This window comes from Ambystoma mexicanum, chromosome 1p (assembly GCF_040938575.1).
Source record: "Ambystoma mexicanum isolate Mex_15411 chromosome 1p, UKY_AmexF1_1, whole genome shotgun sequence".
Lineage (NCBI taxonomy): Eukaryota > Metazoa > Chordata > Amphibia > Caudata > Ambystomatidae > Ambystoma > Ambystoma mexicanum.
Window position 1 is genome coordinate 1,350,861,932 of NC_090921.1, and position 16,567 is coordinate 1,350,878,498.

Below are 16,567 nucleotides of genomic sequence, written 5' to 3' on the forward strand. Positions count from 1 at the left end.
GAGCCAATGACAAAGGATCATAGGGTAGTGCTCCTAAGCATCTGGAGACACATGGTGCAAACCTCTGTTCTATACAATTTAAGGCAGAACATGCAACCCAATTTAGCCAAACATTTCTAAAACAAGCACAAAAAGAATCATGCTAGCACACTGGTGAATGCATAAGAACAGTCATTATCAACAGCTTAGAACATACCAAAGTGAAAAGATGGAGGAACTGGAGCTGAAACAGCTGATGTGGAGAAAAACACATATTACCACTGCAGTTACACCTAGTGCACAAGGCGAAGGCATGGCCACATACAAGTTATACTGTACAAACTGATATTCAATTGCGCTAATGCCATTAATCGATTTATTTTCGCCATTAAAATCATACACACAAATGTATTTAAATGTTAGCTCAGTTCCTTCAAATGTTATACATATTTACTTACGGTAACTGTAAAGGATGAAATGACAGAAATACATGCAAAAGATATTGAGCTGAAAGATGTTAACTTTCCCCCTTGCACATGGTTAAGACAGAAACAAATGTATAGCATATGTACCCCATTGCTAAAACTCAATCAAGGAATTTCAACAAGTTGCAGAACCTCTCCGAAAACATTAGGATTTAAGTCATGGCAAGAAAATGCATTGGTCGACTATGACCAAAGTGACATATTGTTACAGGCAGATGTTGGGGGTGAACAAGATGAGAGCAGGGAAGGTATAGACACACCTTAAGTGCTAAGGGCATGCATGTTCATCCTGAATTCACATAACGAATAATTGTAGGCTGCGCCCACTTCTGCACTTACTGAGAATGTTTGAGGACTGCCGCAAAATGTGTACAAATTAAACGGCAAGCACTAGTGCTCTTTTTTTCTTTTAAAAAAAAAATAATTCACTGATGTGTGATGTAGCGCCTAGACAGAAATGAGTTTCTAGAAATGTACCATGAAGGAAATTTGTTTATGACTCTACTTGCCTTTAATAACCTGAATACAACTCTTGTTTAGTACTGTTAAGATGCTGTCTCAACAAAGTTGTCTTTTTTTCCATTTAAACCCAGTAAGATGTGCAGAAGACAATGGGCCTCATTACGAGTATGGCGGTAGCCGTGCCTGTGTGGCAGGCATGGCTACCGCCATGCTCGCTACAGGCACCGCCTCCCGTGACTGGGCAATAGCCGGCCCATTACGAGATGAGTGGACCGGTAATTGTCCATTCGTGGGTGGCGGTAATGCCGGGCTCCCGATCCCCATTCATTCCCATAGGGCAGAATAGGGGTGGCAAGCATGGTTGCCCCGGCACCATTGATAAAGGTGCTGGTGCAATCACGAGTGCTGCTCGTGGATGCCGCACAACCCGCCAGGTAAGACCTGGTGGGCTGTTAGGAACCGGCGAGCAGAACTCGTAATGTGGTGGCCCGGTATGAACAGTGCTGGTGCCTTACCGGCACCATTCATACCGTGGCCGCCACCCTTATAATGAGGCCCAATGAAGCAGTTGCAAATACTGCTTCCGCAGAGGGTGCTAAGGTTGAACCACACATTCAAGGCCACAAGCAGCCACAACCTTCCCTCTGGGGCTATATCGCCCTCCCTGCAGAGCAGATGGTTTGTGGTGCCCACCAGACTCTGCAGCATTCAGGTCCAGACTTCGATCTTGAGTGGACAGATAGATTTTATTGGCAGCCTCAAGTAATCCTTCTTCAACATTTTCACCAGTTTTTGCATTTGGTTCAAGGAACAATAAGTCATTGTCCTCATCATATTGCTTGGCCTCATCACATGTAAGATCTCGCTGTACTCCATGATCAGCTTTATTTCATATGAGAATGATCACAGTATTGGCATTGGCTAGGTTCCTTGCATCTGTTAGCCAGCTGCTTAAATGGCTATATGTGCTTCGTCTTGTGATATCATAAACCATAAACCCTCGCGTCACACCTCTGTAGTCGTTTTGTCTGTTGCAGCTCTGAACCGTTCCTACCGCGGTGTATCCCAAACATGAATAGAATTTTCGGCCACTAACTTCGATTATTCTTGTACCAAATTCCTCCCTGATAGTGTGGGGACAGTCAGCCGTACATTATATTTCTGTGAACTGATGAAGCGACCATGAATTTCCTTTGCCCATGTCACCAATAATGATGTACGTAAGAGTAGTTGTAAGGTGCAGTTACCTTTGCAGCGCTCTTTAAAACAGTGCTGGATATTAAAAAGGAGGCGGGCCCTGCTTTATTTTGAAATTCTTTACAGGGAAGAATCAACCTGCTGTCACCGCCTGTCTTCCTTCACTCGCCACGATCTCACCTGCCGGTCCACCCCGCCATCATGATCTGTGTCTCCCCATGACCTGCCTGCTTCCTGTCTCCCTGTGCTATACTCCCTCGATCCTCCAACAGACCAATCCACTGTTACCACAATGATCTCCCATTGGCCATACTCTGGGCATTTGTGGTATTCATTATGGACTATTATAAAAGTAGCCAACCAATAGGATATCAGAATTGGCTGGAAAGCCCACAGATTTTGAATGGAGCGAACTACTTCTACCACGCTGCTTCTATTTTGGTCTGAGTGCTTATACATCAGGACAGGTGTGGCACATACAGGGGGAAATGAGCTGGAAAGTAAAAAGTGAAGTGGTGAGTTAGAAGAAAGAACAAAGCAATGCAATTCAATGACCTGTGAGAAGCCACCCAATGGATGGGTGAGGAGGCAACACTGCTTCCATCACACTGTTCCAGGACAAGAGACATGCATTACAAGAAGAGAACAATGCAAGCGTGTATGGTTAAGACTGTAGTTCATAATCTTGCACAGCTCCCTGGTACACCTAATCCTAGCAAGAAGAATAGTGCAGAAACGATCACTTTGACTAAAAAAGGTTCATAGTATTTGGAAATGTTCCTTCCACGACCCTCTTATAACAAAAAGTGGCCGTACACTTCGGTCAGGCTGGTGTTGCCAGTTTCAGTCCCACATGAACTTCTCTTTTAGGTTGAAGTCCTTCATCTTCTCCTGAAAAAGATGGTCCAACTGCTCACTCTGGGCCACGGTGAAATAATTCTTCCAGTCCCCGGAGATTCCTGTAAAATGAGAAGGTGAAAGAAAAGAAATGCAGTCAGCCATGATGGAACGGCGGTGTTCAACCATGGGCCCGCAAGACTATTTACGATAAGGTAGATGGCCAGCCAAGGCCTGGAATCACTTAGCTCCAATGGCTATGGCAAGCAACTTAGCTAATGACCCCGGTGGGAAATCTACCGGTTCCTCAAAAACATGCACACATTTTAAAGCAGCCATATTGGTTGAAGGCTCCTCCAGCAATTTAGTTAGTAGGGACACGAAACAAAGATATTAAAAAATATTTCTACTAGAGATATTGCATTGTAACACAATATGCCTTTGCCAACTTTCCGCCTGCGCTACTATAAACTATATGGCCTAAGCTCCACATGCTAGACTACAGAAACTTTGCATTGGTGCAAGTGCAATTTTGCATACCGTTAGCACTCAGGGAAAAAGACACCACTGCAAGAATGTATTCCTTCAGTGCATTTTTGCAACAGGGCAAAGTTTGCGCTACTGCTAATAAGGAACGGTATTCAAACTTGTGCAAACTTTACCATGCAGCAAAAAGGCATTGAAAGTATTTTTTTTTGCACAAGGACAATTTAGATTTAACTCTAAGGAAAGTACTTTTAGAACATATAAAAAGGTTAATGTGTAGATATATGGCAACTTTTAAACTATGGAAATTCTCATTGTCAGTAAAAACAAAAAACTAGCCTAATCATGTCAGTAAACAAAAACAAGTGGTCCAGATATGTGATGTCATCAGTGATGTCATCAATGACATTTGCAATTTCATCTTTCATGTTCTGGGTGTTAGTCTTTGCAGTGCACGTTGGTGGCGCAAGTTGTGGTTGCTTAGTTTACCATAACTGGCAAATTTCTGAGGTTTTTTGGTTTTACTTGTACCCATAGCGTCCCTTTAACAAAGTTTTTTTCATTGAATTTCATAGGTTTTTATTGCGCAACTTAACCATAACGTCCCTTTAACAAAATGTTTTCAGTGAATTTCATAGGACTTTCCTACAACTTACTAATATCATACTTACCCCAATATAGAAACATCGTTGTCCAATTTAAAAAGTTTCACCTTAACACCCTGCCAATCCCCACCTTCTAGCATCATTTTTAAAACTTCTATACACTTTTTGCAACTTTTTCTGTGTTCGTCTGATGTCATCGCAGACTTCCTGGACAGTGTCACGTGATCATGTACGCACGCGTGGCATAATGACGTTTCCACAAACATGTCTGCACTTCGCGAATGGGTCTGTACTTCGCGGACAGTTTGGAACTGTATTTCCTGCTGATCTAGGAACTTTCAAGCTCAAAATGTACCCTTGCAAAGCTCCTACACCTATTTTTACTCATTATCCATTAACAATCTAACACAGAGCACATATTTGGAAAGAATATTAGCAAAACTATTATTTATCTTAAAAATGGCATCAGCTATTACCATCCCTCCTCTCCAAGAGCCACCACCACCACCAGCTGGAGGAGCTACACAGCAAATAATCACAGTACTTCCAAAGACAATGAAGAGGACCAAGAAGATGAAGTACAGGAAGTGCCTACCTCTAGCACCCAGCCAGAATCATGTGTGTGGCAGTTCTTTACCACTGTTGGGAATGCACCAATGGCTAAAGCTACCAAAGTAAAATGCAGTGAGTGCAACGTTGTACTCAGTCGCAGACTACCAGGACAGTACTCCTATGGGACCGTCTCCATGCGCCGACACACCAAATCCAACCATCACAATGCTCTCAGACAGGTTGTTCCTTTCTTTTCACAACTAGAAACACTTTTATACAGGCACGCTATAAATACCATATCATATATTATATTAGCAAGTAGTAGGTTGTCTTCCTCCACCTCATCTTCCTCAACTAATACTGTAACCACATAGCCTACTTCTGTGGGAGACAAAATCCCACCAGCTAACTTGCAAGTGATAAATGAGGCTGTTGATCCATATCTCTCGAAGACAACAGTACTCTGTATATACTGCAATAGACCTCTGTGCAGGGGGGGAGCAATATTGAAGTGCTTTTGAAGCTGTACTCAAGGAGCATGAAAAACACTGCCCCCTACCTTAGATGTATGAAAAAAGGTCAGGTGCGCACTCTAGTTCCCAGTCAAAAATTCTTGATGCAAATAGTAACTGGGTTAAATCCCAAAAATATGCAATAGTAACAGGGTTGAATCCCATGTGCTGCTGTCCAATTCCTCTGTTGCTTTTCTTCTCCAAGTACTTTCTTGTCTAAAACAATCTTCAGGGAGGCTGTGTACCTTTTCAGGTGTTGCAAATTAGTTTTCAATTACAGTCTCTAAGGATTCTGGTATCTGTGGTGATGACACAGTTCAGTCATTTCAGGTGGCCAGGAACCAACACCCCTCCAAACACACAATTCTTACCCATGATTGGGGGAGGGGGGAAAAACCATCATTATGGTCCTCCACAGTGGGGCATGGTAACCTCGGTGCTGCTGCTTCTAGAGCCTGGAACTCACGTAGAGAAATGAAAAAAGGTCAGGCTTGCACTCTAGTTCCCAGTCAAAAATTCTTGATGCAAATACTAACTGGGTTAAATCCCAACAATATGCAATAGTAACAGGGTTGAATCCCATGATACAATAGTGACAGGGTTGAATCCCATGATACAATAGTAACAGAGTTGAATCCCATGTGCTGCTGTTCAATTCCTCTGTTGCTTTTCTCCTCCAAGTACTTCTTGTCTCAAACACTCTTCATGGAGGCTGTGTACCTTTTCAGGTGTTGCTAATTAGTTTTCAATTACAGTCTCTAAGGATTCTGGTATCTGTAGTGATGGCACCGTTCAGTCATTTCAGCTGGCCAGGAACCAAAACCCCTCCAAACACACAAACCAGGAAGGGAGTGGATTCCTGGTCACCTGAATTGAAAAAGTGTTTCACTACAGCTACCAGAATTCTTAGAGACTGAAAGAGCAATTATATTGGTAACACCTGAAAAGAAACACAGCCTCCCTGAGGTTCTTTTGTGACAAGAAAGCGCTTGGAGGAGTAGAACAGCAGAGCAACTGTAGCTGAAGGGATTCAACTCTGTTAATACTTGTCAGCATCTGGGATTCAACCCTGTTCATATATATGGACATTCTTGGGATTTAACCCATTTATTTTTGTATCAGGTAATATATTGATTGGGAACTGGTGTGCGCGCCTTGTCTTCCTTACTTTTTCATACCTTAGATGTAACACACGCGCAACTTCTTTCCTGCCCCTTCATATTAGTAGTTGTTGCCTCTTCCCTCATTTCCCTCCCCACCTTATAAATAATAATAATTAAAAAAAGGTTCCTTTAGCAAACACCTTTCACAGTTACAAAATAGAACTAAAAAAAATGATCTTAGAGACTCCATCTGCTTTACATTTCTCAATGAAATAGATAGACTCAATAAGATTCTCCAACATTTCCATTAGCATTTTGAGTTATGCTAATGGGAATAATGTGGCCTTCATCCCCTTTTGCAGAGGTTGTAATTGGGGATAACGGCCCGGCAGCCCAGGTTATCGGCCCAGTAGAAGCAAGGGCAGATAACAAGGGGTCCGGGCAGTTATCCCCCGTTCCAGCCCCTGCACCGGGGGATGAAGGCCATTAGCACTCCGGGTTGCCAAAACGGTAACCCCGGATGCTAAAACAAAAAAAGGATTTTCCTTCCTACAGCGGGATACCCGGTGTCCCACTATAGGAGGAAAATCCTTTTCCAAGATGGCCACCATAGAAGGGGAAGGCGGGGCTCCGTACAGAGTTCCTCTTCCTTTTCCATTGCAGCCTGCAGGAGGCGAAGAGAAGGAGCGAATGTGGCAGCGGCACCAGGCAGGTGAGGGGGACGATGGCAGTGGGGAAGCTAGCCATCCAGCAGCTTGGAACGTGGGGTTTTACCAGTGGTTCAAGTGCGCATTCCTAGCCGCCTGAATGGGTGGCTCCCCCGCCCAGTGTGCTAATGGACAATTGTATAATAGAGAAAAATATGAAAGGACAGAAACAGTTTCAGTCCAAAATACTTTTCTCTAGCATACAATAAGGAGCATAATTGATGAACATTTATAACTATCCACCGTCTCCACAGTCCCCTTTGAAAATGATTATGGCAGGCACATGCATGGCATATCACAACCATTATTCTCACGTACGCTGAACCAAGTGCTCGATGCCCTCCTGAAGCGCACACGTGACCACATTTTCCTACCACAGATAGCCCAGGAGTTCTCCAACACCAAAGTTGGTTTCCATTCACTGGCCGGCATCCCTGGTTGCATTGGCGCCATCGACTTTACCCATGTTGACTTGGTGGTCCCACATGCCATGGAGGTAGTGTACCGCAACCGTAAGTTATACCACTCCATCAACATGCAAATGGTATGTGACTCAAACAAGATCATCACACATTGTTGTGCCCCATTTCCCGATCAACCCATAATAGCACGCTACAATACCACGCTACATGGAGCGACACGCAGGGCACAGATCCTGGCTTCTTGGTGAGTTGCATGTCAGGCTCATGGCATCGCGATGTGGGTAGGTGATTGGAGGGTTTGATGCATACTTCACCTGGCTGAGATGGGGGGGAGAGATGCATACTTCACCTGGCTGAGATGGGGGTGGGAGATGCATACTTCACCTGGCTGAGATGGGGGGATATGCATACTTCACCTGGCCGAGATCGGGGGGAGAGATGCATACTTCACCTGGCTGAGAGTACCTGAGAGGATGGACCATGCCCATACCCCAAAGTAGGCCAGACCGGACCTGACACCTGACCCCAAAATGCAAGACGTAAGCTGCCCTACCATGAAAATGATGCAGTGCTACAACCATTCCATAGCCATCAACATGTGCACTGTAAATAATCAGACCCTAGCTCCCGCAACACAATGCAGCTACAAGCAATTAGTATGGCCAATGCACAGCACCAAATACCATCAACAAAAAGGACAGTCCTCCATTACTGCGTACAAAGGAGTCACATGAGGGCAAAATACTTTTAACACACCACTACACTAACACAGAGGTCCACCAAAACAGCATGTCACCATTTGTCGTGCATAGTGAGATCATCATGAGGCTGCCATCAACGGTGACAGGATGAAAGCATACAAATTACTGCACATCACCCAGATCATGGGAACAACCAGCGTGGACTACCACAGTGCATGAGCACTCAGAAGGAATAGGACCCCCCTGCACCCACTAGATGATGGCACGCACACCTGTCGATAAGAGGAATACACACATAGCAGTCACATCATGTGTCTCTATTCATGCATGGATGTGTGGGTGCAAACAGGAAATAAATGCATGCTATGGTGTCATTGATATAGGTCCCATATGATGCGATGATTTACACATAATCATTGTTGCCCACATGCAGGTGATGCAGGCTATCCCTTGAAGAGGTGGCTCCTTACCCCAGTCCGGAACCCGCAGAACAGGCACGAAGAGGACTACAATTGTGCGCATACACGGACCCGTGTGGTGATTGAGCAGACATTTGGCCTCTTGAAGGCACGGTTTCGCTGCCTCAGCAGGTCTGGTGGGGCACTTCTGTACGGCCATGAGAAGGTGGTCAAGATCGTCATGGCATGTGTCATGCTACACAATATGTGCATCAGACGGAATGTGCCTCTGCCCCCTGACGCTGAACTGCAACCACCTGACGATGAGGATGAGGAGGGTGGAGATGGGGCTGCACTTCAGGGAGGCAGCGATGCACAGGAGGGACATGACATGCGTCAGACTCTGATTAACCAATGTTTCTAGCACACATGGATGGGGAGTGTGACATGAAGGTGGGACTCAGGACACTGGGTGTGTCAGGGACATGGACACTGTAGACTGTTCACCAATAAAGCACACGTACACAATAAGCAATGTCTACACATGTGAATACTGATTTCACAACAGGTGTATTCAAGAAATATATCATATCAAGTGCACAAGCCCTCCAGCCCACACACCCTCTCCCCCCTCCCCCTGCCCCACACACCCTCTCCCCCTACTGCTCCCCCCTCAACTCCCCCACACACCCTCTCCCCCCTCCCCTTCCCCCTCAACTCCCCCACACACCCTCTCCCCCCTCCCCCCTCAACTTCCCCACACATGGTGTGCACTGGCATGCACCATAAGTCTACATGAGTTCAGAATGCCTGGCTGAACCTACACCCCTTCTCCTCTTCCGGCATCAGGTGGACCCCTGTCCGACCTGCGCAGGGGGCAGGACTTAGTGGAGCTGGCATTTGAGGATGTCCCAGGTTGTTCTACCACCTGTGCCGGACACATGGCCTCCAATGCTGCCACCATTTGGGTGAGGACTTGCCTCACAGCTGCCAATTCACTACATATGTCTTATAAGTTGGTCTCAATTGCAGATTTGAGGGATGACGCGCATTGCTTCATTTCCTCCCTTGCCTGGCCACATTCATTGGTGTGCTGTGTCAACAGCCCTGTCAGCTCCTCCTGCCGCTGTTGGATTGCCCTGATCCCCTCTTGGCTGTTCCGGACACTGGTGGATGTATGAGGTGCTACCGACATGGTTGGTCCCTCATGCATGCTTGGCGTGGGGCTGAAACTACCGGGCCATGACTCCCCAGGAGACAGCCCATGGCTTTTGCTGTTGTGTATGCTGGATGGGGAGAGGTGTGGTGACTGCGGGGTGCCTGTAGCAGTAGTTGTGCCATGTGTCAGACTATCTGCCTCATCATCGGACACGGCTGCTGTGGCAGCTGTCTCCCCGACAGTACTGCTGGCAGCCGATGCAGTGTCTTCAGCCACTGGCTCCTGTGTGTTGGTGGCTGGTGTGGGTGTTGTGGTGGTGGCCGTAGTGCATATTGGTGCTGTAGGTTCTCGGGTTGTCTTGCCCTTGCGCGGTAGTCCAGGTTGCCCTCTTCCCCTTGATGTTGAGGGCTGGTTTGCTCCCTCCATGCCCCTGGCCTTCTTGTGTGGTGTCGCAGCATCCTCCCTGGGGTCCTGGTCATCGCTGTCATTTTGCGTGCCTGTGGGGGACCAAGAGAGGGAAAGCATTAGTGATGGGTTTACATGCATCAGGCATGCATTGGAGTAGCTGCATTTCTATGGAATGGCAGGTGATTGGCATTGGGGTAGTGACATACGGGTTGCTTGGCTTTTGGGTGGGTGATACAGGGATGCGTCTGGCATGAAACATATATGGGGTGCATCATGCATGTGGACAAGATGGTGCTGTGCACTGCCTGTAGGCAGTCTTGCAAAAATGTGTCTGGTGGACCCTGCTTTCCATCATTGCACTGTCAGTTTAGGGGGATATCATCCTGTTGTTCTTTACAGTGTTTCATTTGGGACACCTACCTGCATCAGCCGATGACGGGGCTCCTCGCTCCATGTCCCCCACTCCCTCGATAGCCTCCATCCTGATGGTGCTTGCACAGATCTCCTCCCAGGGTTGCATCTTTATGGGGGACTCTGCACCACCACCTGTTGCCATCCCCTGGTTACGGTTGCCCGAGAGGATGTTGCGGACACGTAAGCGCAGGTCGTCCCAGCGCTTCCGGACATCTTTAGGGGTGCGCGGGGTGGTGCCAACGGCACTCACTTTCCACGCCACCTCCACCCATATCTCCTTTTTCCGCTGCACTGCAGGTCGAGACATGTTGGTGGAGAAGACGACATCCCCATTTTCTGCCAGCATCTCGGCCAGCATGTTCAACTCCTCTTGTGAGAAGTGCTCCTTGCGCAAGTGCTCTGCACTTTTTTTGAGGGCCTTGGGCATTGTGATAGGCTGCAGGTAGAGGTAGAGGTGTGGTAGAGGTGTGGTGGTGATATGGGTCCTGGTTAACGCTAATTGAGTTCAGCGCTAAGAGCGGTCACCGCTAATGCCGATGGCTTGGATGGCGGTGGAGCTATCTGCGCTTCGCGCAATGCCGGTAAGGGTAATTTTTCGCCCTTTAACGGCAGGGCGGTAAGGTCATTACTGGCATGGGGCAAAGCTTGTGCCCGCATACTCGTAATCACCCTCTAATAGCGGCCTTGTAGCAACACGGACACAGTATTTGCTCCATGCCGGTAAGGGCCGTAACTTACCTCCAAACTGGTAGTGAGGCCAACATCTGTATATGATAATGGAGTGAGGGGATTGGGTAAACACTATCAGGTGGGTGTCTAAGCCCTCCCTTCAAACATGACTATTGTAGACGTCACTAAGAGTATGATGTCCCATTGGTTCTACTATCTATAGGACCCTAGATTATTTGGTCCATTGTGATTGGGTTGGCATCAACCCCATGCATACATTTACACTTTACTTAGCAGCACGCAGAATGGTCAGCCAGGTGCAGGGTGCCTCCCAGCTACCCGGCCTCCCTCCAATTAAGGATACAATCAATCATTGCTGCAGCAGCTATGTGTCAATTATTTTACTTTGGTTGGCCTCGAAACTGCATCTTCTATCATGAAAAGTTCTGATATCTCTGCCTGGGTGGATGCCAAGCATAGGTGTGGAGCCGTGCTACTTCTCGCTAGGCTGGTCACATGCTGCTCACACCATGAGTTTGTCTAGTTTCTCTGAATTTGTTCATTTAATTCTTCTTTGTCTTGCCACCTGCCTACGCCTCCTTATCTCGACCTTTCAAAGACAGGATATTCTGTTCTTAAGTTTCAATTATGTGAAGCTACTGTTCGTTCCTTCTATTGGTCTGACCTTGGCTCTTCTTGGCACAAGTTGCATCTTGTTAGGCTCACCTGGACTCCACAGGGGCATTGAACGGAACTGGACTGCTACGACTCCACCAGCGTGACTCGTAGTGCGGTGATGGCTGACTGGACTGGCCCTCCTAGTTTCGTCTGCTTGACCCGTAAGAATAATCTCCTAAAGGTAGGAAAGAGGGAATTAGCCACCCACTGAACACCTCCTGTATTCCCTTTCACTGGTCTCACCTTATAGTTTGAAAAGATGAGCTCTCCATCCTGCATGGAAGGCAGGGGCGCGTAGAAAACCAGTTACATCACTGGTCTGAAGGAGTTGGTCGAGTTCCAGACAACTGATGACTCCGAGGTAAGTAGCTTATAGTTCTTTAGAGTTCAAAATGTCTGTTATTCACTCTTGCCCCTCTTTTCCCCCTTTTTTCTTGCAGCTTGAGCCGAGGGATGATCACCTCATTGTAAGCAGAAGCGCTTAGGTAAGAGTCTGTATTTCCCAAACTGTCTGGTGAAAAATAATGGTCCAAATGTATTTAACTGACTACCTTCTGTCTCCCTACAGGTGCGGCGTAAGAAGAAATGGTGTGTAGAAGAAGAATGCCTCGGGCGATGAACTCAAGTAAGTATGTTGCGGTGAAAGAAGATTGTCCTTGTTGGCAATTGGCTCACCTTGTTATTTGTTTTGTCTTTTCAGATGCCAGGATTCCGGCGACCAGGCGATGGAGGCTGCGCCGGGTCGTGGAGATGCTGTGAAGACCGGTGAGTATGGCGCAGCACTGCAGCTGGCGATGCGACGCATTTCAATTTTACGTCTTTTTTTCTATTCGATAGTGCGGCAGCTCTGAGAACTGCTGATGATCAAAAAGTAATGTCCTTGTTCTAACTTTTCCTTCTTTTTTCCCTTCTTTCTAGGATCTGGTCTGGAGTTGAGGCGGGCGTGGCTGAAGACAGGATGCTCGGCTTGCAAGCACGGCGAGCGTTACGCTGCAGAAGACAGAATAACGCAAAGCGTGTGCTGTTCATCGGGCTTGGTTTAAATAGCCTTAAAGTAGTCCCAGGTAAGAAGTCCCAAAACCACACCCAAGCAAAAAATAGTCCCTAAAGAAAAGTAACCCCTTCCAGGCCTCACGATGGCCTATGCTTAAGTTCCTTGCAGCATGATCTGCATGAGGTAAGTTTAACAATATGAGCCGACGGCGCCTGGACCGCACCCATATAGCTCCTAACTGGGATTGTGGGAATCCCAGTGGGTGCTTAGATGCCTGTTTCCTGGGCAGATGGACTTGATCCTGATGTCCGGGGGCAGGCATCATGACACATCTGCTGAGTTTCGATTCAGCCGTCTCTTCTTGTTTAGCTAGAATACGAATCTTGTCCTGTTTGGCCTCTAGTAACCTGAGTTGATTCTGCTTTTTGAGTAAAGTGGACTCGGACTTATAATACTGTGCTTGGTTTTGAGGTAGATTATGTATTATGGTGCTTGCGGCTCTATTCTTCTACTTGGCATAGCAAGCTGCATTGTTTTCTTAGCTTTCTTGCGGTTACAAGCATATGTACAGGCGTTAGCTGGTTGAATGTCTTCATTCTGCTTACAGCTTGAGCTTTTTTGTATTTTAACAACGCTTTCTTCTTCGAGGTTCACGATATCCTTATTCATGGCGTTTCGTCTCATTGTGTCATCCTTGGGTCGTCATATCTTCTATCTGCAAGTCCGTCTGGGCCTTCGTGACATCACCATTCTTCTTCCATTAAGCCCTTTCTGGTTTCTTCTGGGACGGTACTTAGGCAATCTTCATTTCGTCTCATTTGCTGGTAGGGTTTTCTCAATGCATACCTTACTGCCTACGGTTTTCTGGGTATTGGTACTTTAATAGGTGTTGATCTTCTGATAGGTACTGGGCAGAGCCCTACTGCGGCTCTCTGCTGGTTTATTTGCTCATCATACGTCACATAATTTGGTGTGAATGTTCCAGGTACTTCAAAATGGGCGACTGGAGTGCAGGCTTTATTTGGGACCTCCTCTACACCGTCCACCAGCTGAACACCTGCTAGTGCGCTATAGAGCAGCCTGAGGGCCAGGCGGCACGCTGCCACGAACATAGGCCCTCGACATACCTGTGGCATGGGTGTGTCTCATACTGACTCACTGACATTGTGTCACAAGTTGGGGAGGTGATGTGTGAAGGGATAGTTGGGGAGGGAGGTTAGGGGTGGGGTGGGATAGTTGGGGTGGGGTGTTGGTTCACAAGTTCCTTTCTTTTCATTTCTTTACAATACACTGGGTGTTGCATTTAAAATCATGACAAGACATTCATTCTTTTTGTGAAAGTGTGTATTATTTACTGTACAGTGTTAATTGTGGTGTATGGCCTATGCCATGTGCTCTGTGTCTAAAAGTAGTTTGTGGTAAGTTGATGGCAGGCCTCACGTCCATCCATATCATCCCTTTGATGGGGCAATGGCATCTCAGCCTCACTGTCACTGCCATCACCCCCCTCCGCTGGAGGCATGTCTGTGGGTAGGTTGCGCTTGATGCACATGTTATGTAACATGGCACAGGCCGGGACGATCTTGCCCACGTTCACGGTGCTGTACATCAGGGCCTCCCAGATCTACTTAGGCAGCAGAATCTTGCCTTCAAGAGTCCAAATGTTTGTTCAATGGTGCACCTTGTCCAGATCTGGTCACGGTTGTAGGCATACTCATGCTGAATTTGTGGGTGCCTGACAGGGGTCATGAGCCATGGCAGCAAGGGGTATCCGGAATCACCTGCATGGGAGGGACATAAGGGGGGCACAGTCATTGTGGTGGTAGTGACAATGCAGCCATGTTTGGATATGGGTCTGCGTCACATGGGAATGCCGCAAGACGTAGCGAATGGCACAGATTACCCTAGTTATTGGTGTATTACATTGCAGGGGGGGGGTTGCGTCCCCATTCTCCGTACTATATGACGCCCACCTTGGCCATTGCCATATGCCACCACAGGCTTCTACATTGTCTATGATGTGTGCCATGTTTATTTTCTTTTGCATCTTGTACATCGGTCATCTGCCCCATTCGCTATCCTATGTTCATTCATCATTCAGATTCATGTTACATGCATATGGGTATGTGTGCTTGTGACAGGCAAGTCACCTGGCTTCATGCTGTGGTGTGCACTGTTGATGGGGAAGTAGGTCAAATGTGGCTGACATGGTAATGCCTTCTGCTACCTGTAGTGCATATGATGTGCCTGTCCATCTGTGCACAAATTGTGATGGTGTGTCCTTCTATTTGCCCATGGCCCACATGCCAAAAATGCCTCCAGCCCATGCATGCAATCTGTGTACATACTGTTATATAATGCACATGCACTGATAGTAGTGGGCAACCCCCCTTCATAGTACACATTCTATGAGTAGGTACTTTTACTCACCCATCAGCCATGTCCGCTCTCCTCTGTATCATGCCATGTACCCTAGGAGCATGGAGTTATGCAACACCATGGAGTCGTGCGTGGATCCAGGGAAACGTGCACTGCAGTGGGTTATCAGGAGGTCTGCATCACACACTACCTGGAAGTTCAATGAGTGGTACATTTTTCTTTTGCAGTAGTACTCATTGTTTTGTTTTACCACCAGCTCAACGTGCATGCACTCCAGCGCACTTATCATATTCAGCATGCCTGCCAGGGCCTGTAAGCCAACTTTTGTGGCATTGACCTGGGCCAGTGTTCTGGGGAGGAGAATGTGGTCAGACACGTGTCACAGGAGGGCATCCAGGACCTGAACTATCACCTTTCAGAAACAGGGCTGGGATATCTTGTGCAGATCTCCCAAAGTGTGTTGAAAGGTGCCGGTGGCCAGGAAATGCAGCACTGATACTACCTTGAGCAAGGGGGGGGGTGGCAGTCCGGATGCCAATTAGGATCCGGATGTCCTCCTGGATTAGGTCCACTTTGGTGGTTATCGTTGGCCTGTCCAGACAATACAGGGTGTGGATCTATTTGTCTCGGAAGTTCCAGGGTGTGGCCCACATGCATGGTATGGGTGGCTGCCTGCGGGTTGGTACCTGCTGCCCATTGTTGACCTGCATCGCCTTCATTATCCTCCTTCTCCTTCTGCGCCTTCACCACCTCCTCTGCCTGTCAGCCTCTTCCAATTCCAACTCATATTGGATCCCCCAGCTCCATCACTGCTACTGCTACTGCTACTGCAGCTGCCAGCATGGTTGTGTTGGAAGGTGTGTGGGGTGTGACTATTGTCCTTTGAGCATTCACAGTGCTCATGGTGTGCAGCTGGGCTAATTATGGCCACTTGTGGCCTGTTGCTGTTCACCTGAGATAGCTTAACACCTGCTCCCCGAGTCAAGTGTTTCTGACACGGTTTTCACTGTGGCACCGGCATTTTTATGCCAGTGTTTCTATGTTGATGGAAGTCACAATGATGCCCTAGTTCCTTCATGCCATTGTTTCCAGCAGTGCCATCAGGGGCTGCCGCTGTTGCCGTTTACATTGCTGCCAGCGACGGTAGCACCGTGGGTCTTGTTTGCGTGAACGTAGTTGCCGGCATCGCGGGTCGTAGTGTGCCGGTACAGAAAAGGGTGCCGGTATGGTGCTACCGACACAGTTATTTCCAGACTGCCACACACGGAATGAGGCCCAGTGTCTCCAAGAAGGGAGCAACCCCCACCCTTTACCTATCACAGAGGACCATTTATCCTAAACTGCTATTTGTACAAGACCTGTATATTACCTGAACATTGGTAACCAGGATCCGTTACATCGGATTTGGCAGTTTCTGCAA

General features: G+C 47.4%; 1 protein-coding gene and 1 pseudogene across 2 annotated transcripts in view; both read right to left on the reverse strand.

Moving 5' to 3' along the window:
* Positions 1–341: 341 nt before the first annotated feature.
* Positions 342–16,567, reverse strand: part of LOC138454312 (sulfotransferase 2A1-like) — a 496,796-nt gene continuing 480,570 nt past the window's right edge. The window contains exon 7 of one of the 2 annotated variants that reach the window (XM_069607033.1): positions 342–3,082. In XM_069607033.1, the coding sequence (XP_069463134.1) occupies positions 2,967–3,082 (116 nt within the window). In that variant the 3' untranslated portion in view covers positions 342–2,966. The remainder of the gene's footprint in view (positions 3,083–16,567) is intronic. The other variant, XM_069607032.1, reaches the window with a different exon arrangement.
* On the reverse strand, positions 1,541–2,323 carry LOC138553541 (ras-related protein Rab-14 pseudogene; annotated as a pseudogene).